The 20,434-nt window shown below is 53.5% G+C and overlaps 5 protein-coding genes across 5 annotated transcripts; 1 reads left to right on the forward strand and 4 right to left on the reverse strand.

The window, feature by feature from the left end:
* Window positions 1-22: 22 nt before the first annotated feature.
* Window positions 23-706, forward strand: T310_2420 (F-box domain protein; the record flags this gene model as incomplete). Its single annotated transcript, XM_013474702.1, has 1 exon — window positions 23-706. A coding segment is annotated over one exon (684 nt), but the record flags the coding sequence as incomplete, so codon positions are not given.
* A 522-nt stretch (window positions 707-1,228) lies between these two features.
* On the reverse strand, window positions 1,229-4,291 carry T310_2421 (Coatomer subunit gamma; the record flags this gene model as incomplete). The annotated part of the gene is made up of 6 exons (XM_013474703.1): window positions 1,229-1,461; window positions 1,519-2,277; window positions 2,397-2,744; window positions 2,805-3,768; window positions 3,838-4,148; window positions 4,216-4,291. The coding sequence occupies 6 exons, from the start codon at window positions 4,289-4,291 to the stop codon at window positions 1,229-1,231; spliced, it is 2,691 nt and encodes an 896-aa protein (XP_013330157.1).
* Window positions 4,292-6,655: 2,364 nt separating this feature from the next.
* On the reverse strand, window positions 6,656-7,716 carry T310_2422 (uncharacterized protein; the record flags this gene model as incomplete). The annotated part of the gene is made up of 3 exons (XM_013474704.1): window positions 6,656-7,181; window positions 7,254-7,531; window positions 7,603-7,716. 3 exons carry the CDS (start codon window positions 7,714-7,716, stop codon window positions 6,656-6,658), a joined length of 918 nt encoding a protein of 305 aa, XP_013330158.1.
* A 2,798-nt stretch (window positions 7,717-10,514) lies between these two features.
* Window positions 10,515-11,903, reverse strand: T310_2423 (Casein kinase I; the record flags this gene model as incomplete). The annotated part of the gene is made up of 3 exons (XM_013474705.1): window positions 10,515-11,612; window positions 11,660-11,731; window positions 11,901-11,903. The coding sequence occupies 3 exons, from the start codon at window positions 11,901-11,903 to the stop codon at window positions 10,515-10,517; spliced, it is 1,173 nt and encodes a 390-aa protein (XP_013330159.1).
* A 2,426-nt stretch (window positions 11,904-14,329) lies between these two features.
* On the reverse strand, window positions 14,330-18,014 carry T310_2424 (Cell polarity protein (Tea1); the record flags this gene model as incomplete). Its single annotated transcript, XM_013474706.1, has 2 exons — window positions 14,330-17,927; window positions 17,986-18,014. 2 exons carry the CDS (start codon window positions 18,012-18,014, stop codon window positions 14,330-14,332), a joined length of 3,627 nt encoding a protein of 1,208 aa, XP_013330160.1.
* Window positions 18,015-20,434: the final 2,420 nt, after the last annotated feature.

Genomic DNA, 20,434 nt, shown 5'->3' on the forward strand with positions numbered 1-20,434 from the left:
CGAAACGATCCCCTTCCCCAGCCTCAAGAAGGCGATCAGCCAGCTTCCGAAGTTGACCTCTCTGCGCCTGCCTCGATTCACCACCCTGACCGACCCGGACCGTCTGCCATGGCCCCCGAAACTGCAGCGCCTGCAGGTCAGCGGCAAATTCGCCGACGACATGCAGTCCTTCCTGTGGCCAGAAAACCTCACGCGCCTGACGCTGAAGAACTGCGCTGACCTGTCCTTCCACGCGATGCGCCGCCTCGTCGCGAATCCGCAGCTGGGCCGCTCTCTCCGCCGGCTCACCGTCTCGACGTTCAACCGCGGGCTGCAGACGGAGTCGATCCAGGTCATCCTCAGCTACCTCCCGAACCTTGTCTTCCTCAGCGTCCCGGGGGATCTCGTCTTCGACGACTTTTTCGACACGCTCCGCCGCGGCTACTACCAGCAGCGGGCGCAGCAGCCGCTGGCGCTGGAGGTGCTCGAGCTGTCGTTCTCGCACACGGGCGATGCCCGCGAGTTCGAGTGGCAGTCGCTGATCGACACGCTGGACAACGCGCTCGCCAATCTGCGCGCAGTCGGCGTCCATGACATGTTCCTCGGGGAGTTGCTGCCAGATGAGTTGGACGATGCGCTGACTGAGCGCGCCGAAAAACGGAAGCTCCCTATGTCGGAGGATACGGAGGAATGGGGAGTCGGGGTTTACTGTATAGACGACGACTGAAAATACGATAATAGAGAAGCCTTCGCATGAATGTACATATTTGTCTTTTCTTTTTTTTTCCAATGTCAATATTGTAAATAGAGAGAATAGAATATTCAAACAGAAAAAGGACTTCCTTCCAATCTCTCTCTCTGAACCTATCTAGAAAATTTTTCTAGAAAAAAGCAAGCACACAGGAAATAATCAGCTGAGGCTGAGGCTCAGGCTCATTATGATATGATCAAGGTCAACTAACTATAAAAAAAAAGAACCAAAGCATAAGGTTTTGGCGCCTAGAGAAAGAGAAAGAGAAAGAAAACTCGTATCTAAGACAAACAGACAGACAGACAATCAACACCTACATGGGGAAAAGAAAAAAGGCGCGGCAACGACGGTCTCTCGACATGTCAACCAACGCTTTTTAGTTTTGTGGGACCAGCCGCCCTCAATACACTGATATAACGAGAAAGTTGAAAGTTTTCATGGACTCCATCCAAATCTCCCATCTGCCGCCCCCTAAATATCTATCTACAAGCAGGACTCTTAGGTCACGGACGCCACAATAGCAGCTGCAAAGCCCTCCTCCTCCGCTCGGACCGTGACTTTCGTGGTGACACCGGTCCTGGCCGAATAGGCCATCTTGACCAGGGCCGCCACTCTGCCTCCCGAGACGGTCTTGCCGTAGAGCTTGAGCGTATGCGTGCTATTGCTAAGCGCAACGTCAGTACCCTCGAGTGGCTGTAGAGAGAGCGCAGCGGTGAGCTGCTCGGTAGCATCTGCATACAGGGTTAGCACCATTCGTTCTCGCCATTCTCCAAAGGCTATCAGCTTACCTGCAATACTCTTCACATTGCTCAGCTGGAACGTCTCGCTAACTTCTTCGCCATTGGCGCCGGTCTGCTCCCACACATGGTCGAAGCTGCCGGCAAAGTTGGGAATGACATAGTCACTGCCAGTAAGCTCAAGATCTTCAACCTGGTATTCATCCTCATAACCATTCTCCTCGGGTTCACCAGTTGTGGGGTCGATTTCTTTGCTGGTGAACTTGAGATTGTTCGTGAACGAAGTGGTAGGGAAACTATGCTCGCCGCCCAGCTTCTTAAATGCAACGTAGACGATCCCGGGCTCATTCGTAGCCAATTTGGGACAAGGAACGATGAAGTCTTCCTCGAGGGCCGCTTCTTCATCCGTAGGCGTTGCCACCACCGACACCTCTTCGAGGACGGTGTCCGGAAGCGTATTCTTGATGTCGTACTGCAAGACAATGTGCTCTTTGAAGATGTGCTTGACGGCACTGACAACGTACTCCGTTTCGCTCTCAGTGAGCTCAACAGGAGAGGATGACTTGAGCAACGTGCCATACTCCTTGAGCTCGGGGATGCGCGCAAGCTGCTCTGCATATTTCTGGGTCGCCGCTGCCGCCGTGGCTGCTCCCTCTGCAGCCCCGTTGGCTTGGGCCTTCGGCGGGCCGGTGGATGGAGCCTTGAGCGTCGGCGTGGCGGACGTGAGCTTCTTGGTCCTTTCCTCCGCCAGGGCCTGCTCGTGGGAGACAACAGGAATCGAAGAGATATCGAAAGGAGTCGCGAATGTTTCTTTATCCGTAGCAGTCACATACATGACCAGCTGATGCTCGAATGTGGACAAAGAGTACATCGAGTCTAAAGAAGCTATTAGCCTCCTATCGCAGGTAGCGCAGGCAGTTAAAACTCACCATTCTTCACGAACCGGTTGGCAAATTCGTCCTCTTCATTCATCAATCGGAGGTTGAGAGCAGCACGATCCCGGACTTCATCGTCCGTATCATCCAGACACCGTGTGAGCAAAACAGCAACACTCCGCTTGACTTCCGGGTCCTTCTGGCCGACGCCAAACTTGGCCAACGCCGTAACGGCAGCCGCCCGGACAAGAGCGTTCTCAAGAACGACTCTGTTGTAGATGTAACGGATATACTTCGTGGGCTGAGAGGTCTTGGGGCCTTCCACACCAAGCAGGTGTAATATTCTGACCGAAAGCTTGGTAAACTCGCAATCTTCAATAAACTCGCAGAGATGGGCAAGAGCTTTGTCTCTGTTAGCTCAATGTAGTGGAGAACTTTCCCAAAAAAAAGGCGAAGACTCACCATCTTCCTTGCTTCCAGGCACAAACTTAATAAGATCAAACATGCTTTCGACAACAGCCCGCTTGAATTCGTAACCACCTTCATCCCGAAGAATACCGCTGAGGAACGAAAGCATGCTAGCCTGCTTGCTGGGGAACTTCAAGCACAAGGTCCGGATGGCCTCGACGATCGTAATCTTGAATTCATCCGTAATATCCGCCATGAACCCGGAAATCTGCTTCATGAGACGATCAACGCTAGCCTCGTTGCCCGTCTTGAGCAAGGTGGTAATGGCGAACGTGGCGATGGATCGGTTGCTGTTCGAGATAAGCGACTCGATATCCGGGTTGCATTGGTTCACGATGTGGGGTTTAAATGACGCAAAGTTGTGCAGGATCCTGATCGCGGCGAACTTGGTGATTGCACGCGGCGAGGAGAGGAACAGTTGCAGAACATGGACAGCCTGGGAGGCCTCTGCATCGGTCACATCCTTCATGTCGCAGATAGCCTTTGCAGCCTCAAAGTTGACCATCTCATGCTTGTGTCGGAGCCAGCCATCAAGCATTTGCATCATGGGCTTCCTCAGGCTTGCATCCTCCTCCGCCAGCATCGCTGCCAACCGCACGAGCAGGACGACTGCCGCCGGGCTCTTGACTGCTCCAGCTGCGCCATACTGCTGGACCATCTTCACCAAGGCCATTCGATCGTGCGACCGCATCTGGTATAGAAGTCCGATGGCATGGTACTGGGTCATGTAGTTCGCCTGTGAAATCGCGTGGGATTGACCCGTGGAGAAGCCAAGGAACCCGGAGGATTGCTTGGTCGACGAAGCAGCCTCTTGCGTTTCACTCTGCCATCTTCGAACTACATCGCGCGCGACGGGGAGGAGGTGGTACGAGGATACCAAGGCTGCGGACGAAACCGACGGAGTCTTGTCGACAATGGCAGTCTTTATCAGGCGTTCGATACCGTGAACAGTAGTAGCCTATAGATTCAAGAGACATAAGTGGGTTGAAGACATTAAATGTAGAGGGGGGGTGGCGGAGAGGCGCACGTCGATAATGCGGCATAACGCTCTGATGGCGTTTGCTCGGTAAAGAACGTCACTGCCAACGGAGGTATCCTTCATGATGATGCTAGTAGACATAATGACATCTTCTGCCGTGTTTGCCAGCTCTTTCAGAATCAAATATACCATCTGCCGCAGCGAAGGGTCCTTATTCTGGAAGAGCTTGGAGATGCCGAAGAAGAGCGTCGTGGCCTCGTTCGTCGGGAACTTCTCGCCGGTGAACAGGAGGACGGCGATCTTCGTCAGGAGGGTACGGCATTTTCGAGGCGATATAGGCGAAGAATTGAACAATCTCGCTGGAGAGCGGGTAAGAATCGGGCAGGCACTGGCGATTCGGGTTCAGGAGAGAGAGAGAGCGCCTACCATCTTGGAAAACAGTGGTGCGGTCAAGCTTGAGCATGACCTGATCAGCATCTTCGTCCTTTTTAACGTAGCTCATGATGACGGCCCGCCCAGTAAACCGCGGCGGAGGGGAACCGTATAAATATAGGGGAGGAGGATCGAGGCGACTGCGCGAGAAGATTTCGGGGCACTCAATTCAGGGCAGCTGGTATGTGGATTGGGGGGCGGTGTAAACGGCTCTACCGCGCCTTCATTCTCCAAGGAACCAATGAAGGAGAAAAGAGATCGAGGGCCAGACGGAACCCGCTGTGGCTCACCAGTCGTCCAAGGAGCTGGGGACTGGAGAATGGCCGTCGTGAGACCGGGAGGCTGCTCGTCGTCGTCGGTGTCTTCTGTCCAACGCGGCCGCTAGCCAGCCAGTCGACCTCCAGGTGTCCTTCCGGGCTGCGTGTGTGGGCACGTGTGACAAACAGTGCAAACAAGCGGCGTTCCGCCATCGGCCAACAAGTGTGTGATGCATGATGCATCGCCATGATCATTTACTACTTTACAAGAGAGTTGCTGTCAAAATAATAGAGATTTGACGTCTTTCCGTCTTGCGCCTCATATTCCTACCACGATGGATCTGCCCCCAGTGAACCCCAATGAGGATACTGAATGGTACACACCCTCCATGATACATACATGTGCTCGTTGATTGTATATCTGCTAACACCACGCAGGAATGACATCCTTCGCAAGCACGGTATCCTTCCGGAGAAGCCTCCCTCGCCGACGCCAATAATCGAGGAGGCGATCCTAGAGGCGCAGCGAAAGGCGCATGAGAACCGACTGGAAGATAAGGACCTGGACGAGCTGGCCGCTCTCGAAGACGAAGAAGACGAGGAGTTTCTCGAGCAATATCGGTGCGTTTCCTTGGTACAGCCGCCTAAAACTTCGTGTTGAGAATACCTAAGCTGACCGAGGTCAGGAAAAAACGACTAGCTGAATTGGCCACGCTTCAAAAGACCAGTATATACAACCAAGTCTACCCTCTGCAGAAGACCGACTACGCCAAAGAAGTAACAGAGGCGTCATCCAAATCCTTTGTCCTCGTCCTTCTCACGTCATCTCAGGCGGGAAATGTGGAGTCGCGCATCATGACGGAGATGTGGAGACAGCTGGCTGCGAAATTCGGGGACATCAAGTTCTGCGAGATACGGGCCGATATGTGCATTGAGGGGTATCCGGAGCGAAATACGCCAACCATCTTGGTTTATAAGGATGGTGAAATTCGGAAACAGCTCGTTACCTTGAGGGAGCTCAACGGTACGAGGACAAAAATTGAAGGTGAGGATATCTACTAATCCCTGTTTCTCCTTATCCATGCTTGCGACAATTACTGAGTAGCAACGGCAGATATTGAAAAAATGCTTGTCGATTTGGGTGCTCTCAAAGAAGGCGACATTCGCCTGAAGAAGAAACGGTCCGAGTCGAGCGATGGAGAGCGTCGAGCCGGCGATGACAAGGAAGACGAGGATGACGATTGGGACTGAGGGATCATATGATATTAAAATAAATAGTGCAAGACACCGAACCAAATCTCGGTGCTACCTTTCATGAAGGACGGTCAGAGAGGCAGTGCTGGCCACAGCATTCCTGGCTCCGGAGAGAACATTTCATTTTTGGGCGAGAGAGAGGCCGATGACTGCAAAGTAACAAGGTCCAGGGCTCATCAGGGCCTGGACAATCCATGTCTCTTAGTGAGTCCCCCCGTCCAGGGAAGCTCGAAAAGCAGGCGAGCACAATCTACCGACATCGACAAGCATTCCAAACACACCAGCACCGTTCAGAAATTTAACACAGTACCGTACAAAAGTAAGGCGACTATTGATCGATGGAGGACAGGTCAACGTCCAGTCGATCTGATCAGCAATGAAAAATAAGACAATGGTCAAGCTTATTTAAAAGAAAATGCAGATAAAGTATATATGTGACTATGAATCTTGCAGGTCAGGACAGTGCAGCCGTCCAGCCACAATCACTCACTTTCCTTCATAAATCAGGAAGAAACAAACAAAAAAAAGGTGTCAACACCAATAATCCAAATCAGGAAGCTATAATATTGTAAAGAGGCTTCCTTCCACCATATGTCGCCTATTTACGCCCATGCTGCAATAAATAAATCACAATAACGATAACAATAACAAAAAAAAAGCAAAAAACTCAGCAGAAAAATCAGTCCAACAGCTCTTCCCAATTGACAACAAGATAAGAGCCGTTCCATGCAGCTATATTTCTCCAGGAACCCCGACCAATACCCCGCTCGAGCGCCTATGTAGATGGAAAAGATTCAAAGTTTTTCTTTTTCCAAAAAGGAAATTATCAGTCGCAGTGCGATATGTATATATATAGGGAATACTTTTCGGAAAAAGAAAAAATCCCGTATATATGCAGATGGTTCGGTATCATCCATGTCATATCATATCAGTTCATCGCTCCCGCCAGCAACGCTTTCCTCGATCGCTTTTCGTACTCGGCTTTCTTCGAAGACCGGACCCTGGCCGTCGCATCGGACAAAGCCCTTCAGCCTCTCGCAGACATCTCCGATGTCGACCAAGCCTTGCTTGAACAGCTTGTGGTTCTGGATCATGTCCCAGGTCGCCCCGGCATCGAGGAGTCTCTCACCCGTCTCTTCGCTCACGACGATCCGATGGGCGACTTTGTGCTCCCCTTTTTCACCTGTGACGCTGGAATAGAAGTCTGTCGGTGAAAACCGCATGGGTCCCGTGGTCGTCTGCCCGGGATCCGATTCTCCATGGCCCTTGACCGCAACACCCGACTGCGTCGTGGCACGGAGGATTTCGTTCTCGGTCGAGACCTTGGCAAGTTCGCGTTTCAAGCGTTCATTATCGGCATAGAGGTCGTTGGATGTCTGTTGGAGATCGCTGAGTTTCTGCTCGAGCTCACGGACATGCCGTTCTTTGCGCTCACGGAACGCACGCTGGCTGTAGATAGTGGGAACCGGTCAGAATACCAATCAGCCAGCACATTGGCAAAAACTGGGATCAGTCACATACGCTGCTCTGTTTTGCGCCTTGCGCCTGCTCTGCGCGGGCGTCAATGTGTCCTTCTCCTCACTGCTGCTCCGACCCGATCCTGATTTCCGATCCGCGATGTGATCGTCGGCATTTTCAGTCGACACAGGTTTTGGAAGATCGTCGCGAGCGACGTCAGCGCTTGTGGTGGAGTTGGTCGAGTTTAGCGTGAAGGACTCTGGCGGCGAGTATGGCGGTGCTACCCCGACATTAGGGAAAGAGGACGGATCAAAGGAGCCGTAGTGATAATCGAAAGAAACCTGGGAGCTGGTAATCAGTACCATCCTGGTTGCGCATGGGCGATGACGGGGATGATGGGGCCAGCGCATACAGATTGAGCACCGGTCTGAAAGTCCTCGGAATGAGGAACGCCGGCATGAGGATTATGCAACCCGAAGGGTTGGAACGGCTGATGCTGGGGCGCGTTGAAGTAGGAGAAATCCATGTGTCTGGACAGAAGATGCGCTGATGCTGCGCCAAGTGCGGAGGGGAACAGGGGCCAGAATGAATTGATCGAGCAGGCACTCCGCTGCAGGGGCGGGGAAGCAGTCTGAGGATATACGACAAGAATCAGACCAAGAACAGGCAGTCTGCAGCAATATGGAAGGTCAGAAGTGAGAGTATAACAGCGACCCCGTAGCCCAGCAGTAAGGTAACTTCGCTTTCAATCGGGCTGTCAACGCCGCAAGCGTCTAGGGGTGGGGCCATCCCTCTCCGGGGCAGACTGGACGAACAAGATCTGTGCTGGTCCAGAGCCTGGACAATAATAGCGCCGCTGCTGCGATTAGATAGCAGATTGGCGCTGATGAGCCCGGAATTCGGCCGAACGACCCGTGCAACCTGGGCAGGGCAACACAACCATGGCTGCTATCACCACGGGCGGCGCAACCGAGTCTAGTGTTTGAGGGGGCCGCACCAGCACGTCAGCTGGAACGGGCTGACCGTACTGCCTAACTGATCGAAGTCATCATCAGTAATCTTTTTTTTTAATATAATCTCCAAAGGTCTGCCGTTAAGTACGCCGTCGACACGAGTAAATTGTTCCTAAGGGTATCAACGACTCACTGAGGCTGAACTTCCTCCGCAGAACGATAGGCCAGGCCAGCCCGCGCCCGACCAGGAGGCATTCAAGCCAGCAAAGTCTCGGTCCAGGGTGCCAAATGGATTAATTGCAGCATCCTGTATTAGTCTGATTTAGCGTCCGCCGTTGCTTGCGCCCAGTGTCCATGACGCACGCCTCCGTATCCCCCGTATTCCCGCAGGAGTAACCGTACTCTACAACAATTGAGTCGTTGATCAAGTAGCCATAGGTACATATAGGTTACAAGATCTGCCTATCTCCCACATTTGATGGACTAGCGTTAAAAAGATACTGTATGTAGTTCGATTCGACTGAAAATCTAGAGCGGTCTAGGCAGATAGGAAGAATGCGATGTCCACGCCATCCATGCCTTGGTTTGAAACCATTCTCAGCTCTGTTGTTTGACTTCCCCGCTTTCCCCTGTGAGGAGACATCTTCGATGAAAGTCAGATTTTAGAACATGCCCCTGGACCTCTCTGCCATATCACACCATGAGATGCATCGTGATCCAAAGCAGGCTTACCTAAGTCAGGATGGCATTCCCAATCGAGACCACTCTACAGTAGGTATGTACTGTTTAGTCGTGTTTCAAGCCACGTGGGATAGGGTAATCTACATGCTTCCAGACTTCTTATCTGAACCAACCTACGAGGAAAGATACCTGCTCAGCTCGGATGCAACTACGCCATACCGAACCACTACAATTCAAATAGAACCCATTTGGAAAGACTAAGACGCTGCGTTTCATTTATCGGGAAAGAAAACGACTAACTAGGAGGGGATGGGGGAAGAGGGCAAGCAGACACCGGGAGCAGAGAGCAACGTTGACCAATCGAGACAGTTCACCGGACGGGTGTCCTGCTCCCGGGGACCAGCCTGCCCTTGGGACACTAATCAATGACAAGAAGGGAAGGACAAGAAACGAGACTCATAGCAAACCCAGAAAAAAAAAAGACAAAGAACAAATGCCTCGACGTGATACCACCCCGGACGCGACCCTATCCATAGTCCTCCGCCATATACCCTCAAAGCAGAAGAGAGACAGGAACCGTACTCCCCGATGGTTGGTGTTCTTGTCGGCGACGATATATTCTCCCACGGAGCGAATACGCAAGCAATTTTCCCCACTAGCCAACCACCCAGAAAGCTCGATTCCGGACCCGCCCCATGCCATAGTAGTAGATTCATCCCCTGGTCCATTTCATTTCACGTCGAGACATTAACAACAAAAAGCACAGACAGCAGAAGAAATGCATGGCGATCTGAAATACGATAACATGATGCAGGGGGAAGCAATAGGAAACGCAGTTGGAAAATGGTTAATCCACGGAAACCCCCAGCCAGGGATGCCGGCAAGCACAGAAAAACGGCGTGCGTCGGTTTCCCAGGCTGACGACTCCATCGCATCTCCGCCCCATTTCCCCGGCCGTTGACGGAATATGATCCCAATGCCCAAAGGAGCAGTAAAACTTGCCGAGGACGTAGGACTTCTGATAGCCACGGTTGGGGAGGTGTTTCGAAATATGCGCATCAACTGACGGTCCGTAAGACATGCACTGAACAGAAAATCCGTTGATCACGTCGACGATGCTTGAGTCAGTGCTATATCATCGGATGTAACCGCCATTTGAGAGATTAAAGGAGTTGTCGTAATGCAAAACAGACGAACGACCGAAACTGGCGCATCGAAACGACCCACGTCGAATAAGATCGAAACACACACACACAAAAATGGATCAAGGCTAAAGACAGATTGCATAAGAGATGGAGGAGACGAGGGGTTGTCCAAGAGAGAAAGAAGAAAAAGGTCCGAAGGTCTTGCTGCATGAGGCCGTTCCGCATGGTCCCGGGCTTCGAGGTCGAGAGGACAGCAACATGGCAAGGCGGGCTAAAGCGAGAGAAGGGTCAAAAGCTTCTAGTCGCCATGCTGCAAATTAATCAATACCATTGAGCACCAGTCCCATCATCCCGCTTCGAACGGTGACCAGCAGATCCATAAGCACCTGCAGCAGCACCCTTTGAAGCAGAACGAAGCCTAACGCCGAAGACTATGAGATTAGTCAGATTCTTGAATCGAGCATCCTCCACGCCCAGCGTCACTCAAGCAGCAAACGCAGAGAGGAGAAGAGGGGTCCCCTACACGGAACCTAGATTGCAGATACTCACATCCTGTCACTCCCTCCAACAGCGCGGTTGGTGTCTGCGGGGTCAACGATCCGTTCAACGACCTTCCGGCGCTGGCTAGAGACGGCGCCGGGCTTGCTAGCAGCAGGGGCAGGGTTGGCCATCGCGGGAGGAGCCTGGATAGCGCGGCGCTGCTGCTGCTGTTGCTGCTGCTGTTGCTGTTGCTGCTGCTGCTGCTGCTGCTTCTCCTCCTCAGTCTCCTTGTCCTTCTTGCCATTATTGGCAGCATCCGCGATCATGGCTGCATTCTTCTGGTACTTGTAGACAGTCCAGTCGAAGACGTAGTCGTACTGGTACGACTCGCGAACAAAGAGGTCGCGGAAGATTTTGCGGAGGTAAGAGTAGTCCGGCTTGTCGTCGAAGCGGAGGGAGCGGGTGTAGTTCAGGTAGATGGCGAACTCATTGGGGAATCCCCGGCAGAGCACCTCGGTAGGGGTGGTCATCTTCTTCTCCATGATGCGGTCGTACTTCTGCTTCTTGGTGGCTGCCTTCAGACCTTGCCAGGGCAGAGAACCACGGCAGAAGTACAGCATCACATAGCCGAGGGATTCCATATCATCACGGCGGGACTGTTCGACACCAAGGTGAGTGTTGATACTGGCATAACGGGCAGTACCCGTGAGGTTCTTGTTCTCACGGTAGGGGATGTGGAAGTGAGTCTTGGGGTCCCGGTATTTCTTGGCTAGACCAAAATCAATGACGTTGACCTGGTTACCACGCTTGCCAATGCCCATGAGGAAGTTGTCCGGCTTGATATCCCGGTGGATGAAGGACTTGGCATGGATGTATTCAATACGAGAGATCAGTTGGTCGGCAAGAAGCAGCACCGTCTTCAGCGAGAATTTGCGGTTGCAGAAGTTGAACAGATCCTCCAAGCTGGGGCCGAGAAGATCGATCACCATGGCATTGTAGTCACATTCGGTACCGAACCAGCGGACAAAGGGAATGCCAACACCACCGGCGAGGGACTTGTAAACGCGAGCCTCATACTCAAGCTGGGGGTGCTTGGCCTTGACACTCTCCAGCTTGATGGCAATTTCCTCGCCAGAAATGATGTTGGTGCCTATGTACAGGACCTGTTAGTACTTCAGAGAACCTGGGAAAAGACAAGAGGTATGCATACCCAGATAGATGTCACCAAAGCTACCGCTACCAATCTTGCGGCGATTCGGTATTTATTACCGACACGAAGGTCCTGCAGACAGGTGTCAGCCATCCCATATCACCCGTAGTGAACATCCACGACAACGCTGAGACGGGAGCCACCAGGGAGGTCAAGCAGCAATGTTGCCTGGATTATTCTCCCTGACACCGTATCTGGCGGATTCCATGACCGTGGAAAGAGGACAAGAAGGAGGACTAACCATTGTCGTCATCTTGGCTAGAGTTTAGGCACAGCTTGCAGCTGTGCAAGACCGTTTGACGATTGTGAGATTCTGAATCCGGGTCAAAGATGTCAGTATCACAGCAAAAGCAGTGGGGAAGCCGATGAAATGAGACGAAGGAGGATGTTCTCGGGCAGGATGGCGATGGTTGAAAGACGATGTTGTTTGGAGAAGAGGGGAAGTCGACTGAGATCAGCAGACGCTCAGCCTCACTGGGGACAGCCTTGGGCAGCTGCGCTAAAAGGCGTCAACCAGCCCACGACAGGAAGCAGCAGCCCAGGCTGGCACAGAAAAGAGAGGGCCTTCAATGGATGGGAAACACAAAGAGAGCCCGTGAATCGTTGACAGGGGAGAACAAACAAAGGAATGGTCCATACGCACCTGGTGGAAATGAGAGCCCAGTGGCGGATAAGACGGGAGGGGCGTGACTGCAGTCCGACCGTCTGGAGGATTGATCGAAGACGGCAGAGACAGTCAGCGATACGAGCAGAGGAAGTTGGCAAGCACAGTTGAGCGAAAGAAAGAGAGAGAGACGACCCAGGGCAAAGCCTAGAAGTCGAGGGGGGGGGAGGTGACGGGAGGAAGAAGGAGAGGAGAGTGAAATGGCGGATGGCCCGAGACAGGCGGTTGGGAGGCAAAGGGAGAGGCTAAGATCGGAGTCGGTGAGGGCGAGCCCGGGCGGGAATTAGTAGGCAGGGAGAGGGCGACTGCAACGGCCGCGCGAGGGGCGCGTGGAAGCGAGCCCCGGCTTACTATTAATACACCACCACAGTGAATTAGCCCCTGCAGGACACGGCAAAAAAGCCGTAACTGATTCTGCTACAATGATAATGATAATGACAATGACAATGACAGTGATCGCAATGTGACGGTGACGGTGGTGCTAATAATGCTCTCCCTCTGACTTCAGCTACGAGGACAGGGGCAGGGTGTCGGGGACGGATTGGGCTGCAATCAACTAGCCGCGCCCTTTGTCTGCTTCGTTCTGATCTGTCGCACTCGCATATGCACCCCCTTCCGCCCGCCGCCAATAGTGGTGATTCGATCTGATTCTCCAGCCAGGCTAGACACGTCTGGCTAATTCTATGCTGCCAGCAAAGATTCTTTTTCCCCTTTTCCTTAAACAGCCTGCCGTAGACGAATGCAGGAGAAACAAAACGAGGATCAGTGCCTGCACGGCGACTTGTTCTGCGGAGGCTGGGTGAGACTGTGATCCTGTGGCGGCAGAGACTAGTGCCGCGAGGCCATCTGACACTTGGTGCGCCCTCTGTGGGTGAGGTCGGGCTCTCAGCCTGGGCAACAGAGAGGCACCCAGGAAAACAAAATCCACGCGCTAGGCCTGGACCCTTGATAGCCTGGTGAATATTATCTCTCAGTCTCTCGAGTCTCTGGCCTGCGGCGGCAAAACGTGAAGCCTAGACCAGCTGCACTTTTGACGGGCGGTGATCGGCCTCGGCCTGATTACCCAACCACCTTCCAAAAATACTTTTTCTCGGCCTCGGGCTAGCCTCTGGCCCCGGGATCCGAACTATCACCCAGATGCCTTCCAAGTTTCAACCTAAACGGTTTCTGCTCCGAAGAAACCTTACGCAAGAGAATTACAGTTCTATACTGGGATCCACACCTGCAGAAAATAATATACTGTCGAGATATGCCTGCTTGTTTCAAGCAGCCAAGTCCAGCAGGACCAAAAGACTCCTAAGAAACTCATACAGCTCGGTGCATTGCAGACACGTGTGGTAAAACGCGGTCACATGACCTCCAAGGCACCGCGAATACAAATGGATATAGGATTGGGAAAATGAAGGTTAGATAGGGTCCTTGCTGCACACTCCATCTCACATCACATTCATCAGGGTCCTGACAAAGGGCTGGGGACAAAAAATAACATCATTACACAAAAAAGGTCAACAGTACAACACGGAATACATGTAGACCACCAGAAGAGGGGAAAAGGAAGAGAAAAAAAAAGAGGGAGAAAGAATAAGAAAAAAAAAGATGACAATAAAACAATGAAGAAACCCTAGTCTGTTTGCATCCCTGCTGATAGATTCGACATCCCAAGGAGAGATTTCGTGCAAAACGTATAATAGTACAAGGCCCAGGGTCAAGATGAAGAAAACAACAGTAAGAAAAATGGGGGAAAGACCCCATAAAGAAGAAAATTCAAGTTCGAATAACGCATCTCAAGACAAAGGGGAATCAGAAGCACGCATAAAAAATACAACTAGCCCTGGAACCTTGTGATAATATAGTAAAGGTAAGGCAGCATAGATCCACGGAACGCGAAAAAAAAAACAACAGCGAAAGTTCTCCACCCAGAAAAGGCCATGGCACCGGAGATCAGGAAAATCCTGATAGGTGAGATGAGGCTCGTCCAGCTTGCCCGTGGTGGAGCGAAAAACGGTTTATATCATATCGTGTCCGGCATTAGCATTACCAATGGCAGCTCGCTCAGAGTTCGACGCCTTCTTTTGCTCGGATGCACCAACCGTAGGGCTGCTGGCTCTCGCCTCCTCCTCCTCCAATCTACGTCTCCAGTTGGCGAGGCTTTCACTCAGACCACCGCCGTCGGAACTATCCTTGGTTGGGGTCCGATCGAAGTCGAAGTTGCTGCTCATCCGGTAATTACGGTTGGTGCTCTCCCACTGGCTGCGCAGTGCGTCGAGTTCATTGGCGAGAGAATCCAACGCCAGAGAGCCGCGGTTATTGAGGAACGAGTCGTCCTGGGAGATGCTGCTGTCCGCTCGAGGGCGGCCGCTGAGTCCGATTGTAACGGTTGATGCAGAACTGTGAGGGCGTGAGATTCCATTGGCACCTTGTCCATGCTGCGACTGGCGACGATAGTTCACGACAGAAGCCTCGACTTGATCGAGGAGCATGGTCACTTTCTGCTCGGCATCCAGTGCACGGGACTCCAGCAAGGAATTCTCCCGCTTCAGCTGTTCTAGCTCGGCCCGGCTCTTCTCGCTGGCAGCAGCGAATTCTTGTTTGGCCGTCTCATACTCAGACCGAGACTGGTCGCGTTCCTTTTGAGTGGCGGCCAGCTCCTCTCTCAGCGTCGCAATCTGACCCTCAAGATTGGCAACGGAGGATTTCATGTGATCTTGAAGCTCGGAAAGCGACTTCTGAAGAGCAGAACGCTCCGATTCCCATTCAGCTGGCGCTGCCGACGCTTGGCTAGAGGATTGTCCAGCGTTCTTCTGGGCATTCTCCAATTCGTTCTGCAACTTGGCGGTCTGGGCTTTGTATTTAGCCAACTCGTCCTTCATCCGTTTCAACATCTTCTCGGTCCCTTTCACATAATGCACGGCCGACTGGTAATCGTTCTCTAGCTGCTCTAACTTCTCTCGGTAGGCGCGGTCCGCTTCCTGCTCGCGAGATTCAAATGCAGCCTTCGTTTCCTCGTGGGCCTTCAGGCTAGCTTGGAGCTGCTGTTCCAGTTCGCGAAGACGATTCTGCTCAGGGGTTCCGAAGCGAGAGCCAGGTGAATCGAGCAATGGTGACCGTCTGCTTTCTGACACGTTGATTCCCCGCTCACCCAGAAGATCCTTAAGCGCACCGTGCTGGATGGCCAAAGCACTGGTCTCGCGTTGCTGATTCTCAAGCTGAGCCTTGAGTTCTTTGTTCTCCGTAGCCAGCGCCTGGCTCTCTTTGATTGCTGCTTGTAGCTGTCGGCGAAGCTGAAGGCCTTCCCTGCTAACTTGCTCCTGGTACGCTTCGAGACCTGCGATGCGTTCTTCCGCTCGTCTCAACTTGTCGGCCGCCTCATCGGCAGCTGTCTGGTTGGCCTTGGCAAGCTTGTTGGCTTTCTCGACCTGAGATTGTAAAGCGACAACGCGCTGATCTACAATAGACCGCACAGAACTGTCCGAATCAAACGACGATGCCCGATCAAGACCCGACAGAAACGCAAGCTTATGGCTTTCCGCTTCGCGGGCATTGCTCTCCGCAAGCTCCTCGGCATCTTTCAACCGACGAGTAGCGGTTTCAAGCTCCGCCGTTCGTTCTTCGTGTTCAGCTCGCAACTGCAGTAGTTTCCTTTCAAGCCCTTCTCGACGTTCCCGTTCTTCCTCAAGGTGCTTCTCCAGCAGCGCAGCTTTCGCCGATGAAGCTGCCACGGCTTCACGGAGGGATCCTAGGTTACCGCCGTGTTCCTTGAGACGAGAAGAGGCCTCCTCCAGTTTATGCATCAACTCTTCTTTGTCAAGGCAGACTTGTTTGAAGTTGGCCTCCGCTTCTGATCGAAGTGAAGACTCTTCCCTGACGGTTGCTTTGAGTTGGTGAAGTTCGGCGCGTAGGCTCTCCAACTCCAGTGTGTTGTTCTGCATCTCCAGCTCGGCCAATCGCTTCCTCGTCGCTTCGTTTGTCTCTTCTGCCAGTTCTCGAGCACGCTTTTCCTGCTCGAGGTCGGTGGACATCACCTCCAACTTGGCCTTGAGCTCTGACTGTGCAGCCAAGGCCATAGCCAACCTCCGACTCAAGTCCGAGACTCTCTCCGAGTGAGCCTCTTCGCCGTCACGAGACCCGTCCAGTGGGGGGGAGCCTCGCTGGCTGCCCCCATGAGCAGCGAGCTTCGCGCGGGCGTATGCTGCCTCGCTGACAGCAACATCGCGCTGGTGTTCCACCTCGGCCACTCTTTTGGAGGCAATGGCTGCCTGGCGGTCCACAGTCGCCTGCATCTTCGCGAGTTCAGCTCTCATGGCAAGGAAGGCCTCAATCATAGGTCGATCCTCATCTGAAAATGCCTCAATAGCACGTTCATCCAGCGCTGGGCTGTTCGAAGGGTTTGGAACGTATCCCGCCTTTCGAGCGAGAGCAAGCTCAGAAGCATACCACGCATTTCGAGTCTTCGCCGCTTCAAGTTCCTTGATCAAGGCCTCCTGCTGAGCGGTAAGCTTGGGAGAACGGGGCTCGTCTCCCAGATTTCGGGAGTTCCGGTGGCTCCGTGACTCGACTGAGCCGTCCAGGCTTTGTCTCCCAAGGACCGACTCATCCGTGCTATCCATGGAGGCCCTCTGACGATGCTTCTGCAGAGATCGCTGGCGTGTCGGGCCGCTCATCAGGGGAGCTGCTTCGCCAGCCTCCATCGCCTTGGCAGCCAATTTAGATGTCTGTTGAGTCGGGGTCCGACGGCCCGCAGAACCCTGTTCCGTAGCAGGTCTGGAATCTTTGGGAGAATCCTTAGGTGGTGGTGATTGCATGTCTCTTTCGGCCGCAACTGATCGGCCCGTCTCCACCGGGGAGCCAACACCGCGCTCCGTTTTCGTGGGAGTTCTGCTCCTCGAACCCCCCGGAGGTGGACCATTGTTTCGAGAAGTTGGCGTTGGAGCTTGTCCAGGAGGCGGCGGTCCAGAGGGGGCCTGAGCTATAGAGGCTCGCGGGAGCCGTGACCCCGAAGCGCCTGAACTTGGGCCATACTCCGCCGGCGGCCGGCCACCTGGGTAGGCCATCATGCTTTCGCGGGCAGGAGCAGGGCCTCGTCGCGGTTGATCGACCGGCGGATGTTGAGCTTCCCGCGAGGATCGACCGGTCGGCGGAGCGGACTTGTCCCCGCTCATCTTCCGCGCCCCTGGAACCCTCTCCCCGTTCTGAGATGCCAGGGCTGGCTCGTTGGGATAGCGGATTTTAGCGGTGTCGAGGACATAGACCAGACTGAGCTCTGCCGGATCCCTGGGCGCCGAGCTTGGCTCGCCGGCCATGACGATAATTTGTTTCCCAAATGCAGTCATGCTGTGTCCAGACCTTGGGGAAGGAGCAGGGCCCATGTTATGGAAAGAATACCACCGTCTCGTTGTGATGCGAAATGCAGCAAGATCTCCTAGATCCATGCCTTCCTCGGTACGACCGCCAAAGATGTACATGACATCACCAACAAGGGCAGCTGCGTGTCCCTCCCGAGGGGAGGGGATAAAGCCGGTGCAATCGAGTTGGGTCCAAAGGTTGGTGCGCGGATCGTATGACCAGACGTCATTAAACCATTGCATCCCGTTCGTACCTCCGAATCTGGAACAACATCAGCATCTATGAACAGAGAAAGAGGCGCGGGTCTTGCAATGCGTACAAATAGAGCTTGTCGTTGAAGCTGACCATGGTATGGTTGGTTCGTGCAGCAGGTATCTGACCAGCCGGCGGGCCTCCCTCGTGGCTGTTTCGGATGAGGAATTCCCATTTGTTCGAGGGATTCTGGAGATTGTTGAGGTCGAATGCAATTAAATCATTAAAGAAAGTGCCTTCCACTTGACCTCCAAAAATATAGATCTTGGAACCAAGGATATTAAGAGTATGCCCGTATCGTCCAGCGGGACGAGGTCCCGGAGGAATGGCACGAGACCATTGTCGAGACGCTATGACGAGTCAGCAGGGAGTCTCGCACTGTGAATGAGGGGGCCACTCACAGGTATTAAGCAAATAGAGGGTATCATCCAAGGTGTCATGTTCCTCGATCTTCGTATCTCCACCAAACACGATGAAGGCATTTCCCACCAGAAGACTCGCATGGCCCACGCGGGGACCTGGGCCTTCGGACACAGTGGAGATGGGGTAACATGAAAGATTGCCTCCACTACTCTCGATCATCCACAAGTCACCTTTTACCGTTGTTCCGTCTATGAGACCGCCCATCATATAAATATCGCCCTCCTTCGAGGCGACTGCATTGACAGCGGCACCATAGCGGGGGAATGGGTTCGCTTGCGGTGAGGGGAAGTTCAAACGCCGTTGTGACCATGGATATAGGGAAGCGTTGGGATTCGTAGTCGGGGAGTTCCCATTCATGGAGGGCTGTGGTCGTGGAGCCTTCACCTTAGCGTTAGACAGATGTCAATTCAAACATTCTTCGTGGTAAAGGGCTCGAAAGGATTCAATGGAGTAGGGGAGTCAGTGTCGTCGGACTGGCGCCCATAGATTCCGGACTAACCTGCGATTCTGATTCCGCCCTTTGTCGCATGCGGACCGGATCAGGGCTACTCGTACCGGTCACTGAACTCAAAGAGTTGTTGACGCTACTGCTCGGAGTAGGAGACTGCACGGCACCTCCTTCTCGCTGTTTTTCGCCATTGGTGAGGCCCGGGGGTTTTTCAGATATCGTTCCCTCCGACGTATGGATATTTCTTGCGGCTGGCGGAAGCCCGGCACCCTGCTGGTTCTTTTTGGACTTGAATAGAAAGGCCATCGTAGAAGAGAGGTCGCGGACAGTCGTAACAGGGGTGGAAAGTGGGTGTTAGTGAAATCCTCAGCCAACTAATAACTCCAAATAAGCCCAGCTCTGGTTCTCGGTCCCAATATCGATCCCAATCCTACCGTATTCCTTTCCGACACCAGAGCGAAAGGACGCACGGCTCGACCGCCGGTCAATCTAGCACAGAGTCACACAACCGGAGCTGTGGACAGAAGCATTGAATCTCATCCAAGAGGGCGGAAGGGGGGGATGAGGATGAGGGCGATGGCCGGTACCAGCTGCGTTGGCGATGCGCTGTGCCCACGGGACAACGGTGGCTGTTTGCTAGCGATCCTCGTTGCCCAGAGCAGCTTCACGAAGCTCGATCGCGGTACCCGGGGAGCATGAGTCGCTGCCAAAGGAACGACCGCAGAATCGGCAGGGAAATCGAAGTCTCTGAAGCCTAAGATGAAAAGTGCAGCAGCAGGACACGGGGATGAGCAGTGCGCTCCGGTCGTTGTGCCGGCGTTTCACACTGGCAAGGCGGTTGACCGCGAAGGTCTAGGGGCAGGCGGGCAGGAGCCAGGGGCGGACTCGACCTCCACGGCGCGCTAAAGCGACTGTGTGCCTCAGCCTGCACCACCACGAGCACCACCGACAACGTCTCGCAGCCCTATGGCACAAATTACGGTGCTTACTCTACGACGCGGGAGAGGGGAGACTGCTCCGTAGAGGTGCATACTGCAAGGCTCCCGGTGACCTGTTGACTGCCTGTCCGCGGTGGCTGGTGCTGGCACAGTCGCACATTCCAAGCGCACACCACCAGCCTCCGGAAATCCTTTAGGAAAAAAAAGAGATACAGGGTGGCTGTCCAGTGTCCTGACTCACAATTTTTTTTGGTGGTTGGCATAACAAGGGACAGATCACACAATGATGCAAATCCATGAGAATGGCTGTAGCTGGACTACACTCCCCCGCTGCTCTCGAGAGCCGGAAATGAAAGTGACGCTCTTTCTCGAGGTCTCCCCTATTATTTCTCGACTCGAAGAGGATCATAAGTCCTCTCTGGTAGCGATTTTCGATGGTCAGCCGTGTTACTTGCATGGCTGCCGCAACCTCCAGGCTTCCACCTGCATGGTTCCTGAGCCGTAATATATCAGGGAAGCGAGCGGGGACGAGCCAGGAGACCGTGGACGACTTGGCTAAACCGCCTCGTGCAGGCATGGAGATCCAATCACGGTTGGTGCAGTTGGCCATGACGGTTGGAGCCAAGGAAATCGTCGCAAAAATCACCCAGCTCAGCGGCCAGTGGGTACGCGCTTGTGAGGGATCACTGCTCCGCATCCTCGAAATA

The sequence above is a fragment of the Rasamsonia emersonii genome, assembly GCF_000968595.1.
Source record: "Rasamsonia emersonii CBS 393.64 chromosome Unknown ctg1118621760027, whole genome shotgun sequence".
Taxonomy (NCBI): Eukaryota; Fungi; Ascomycota; class Eurotiomycetes; order Eurotiales; family Trichocomaceae; genus Rasamsonia; species Rasamsonia emersonii.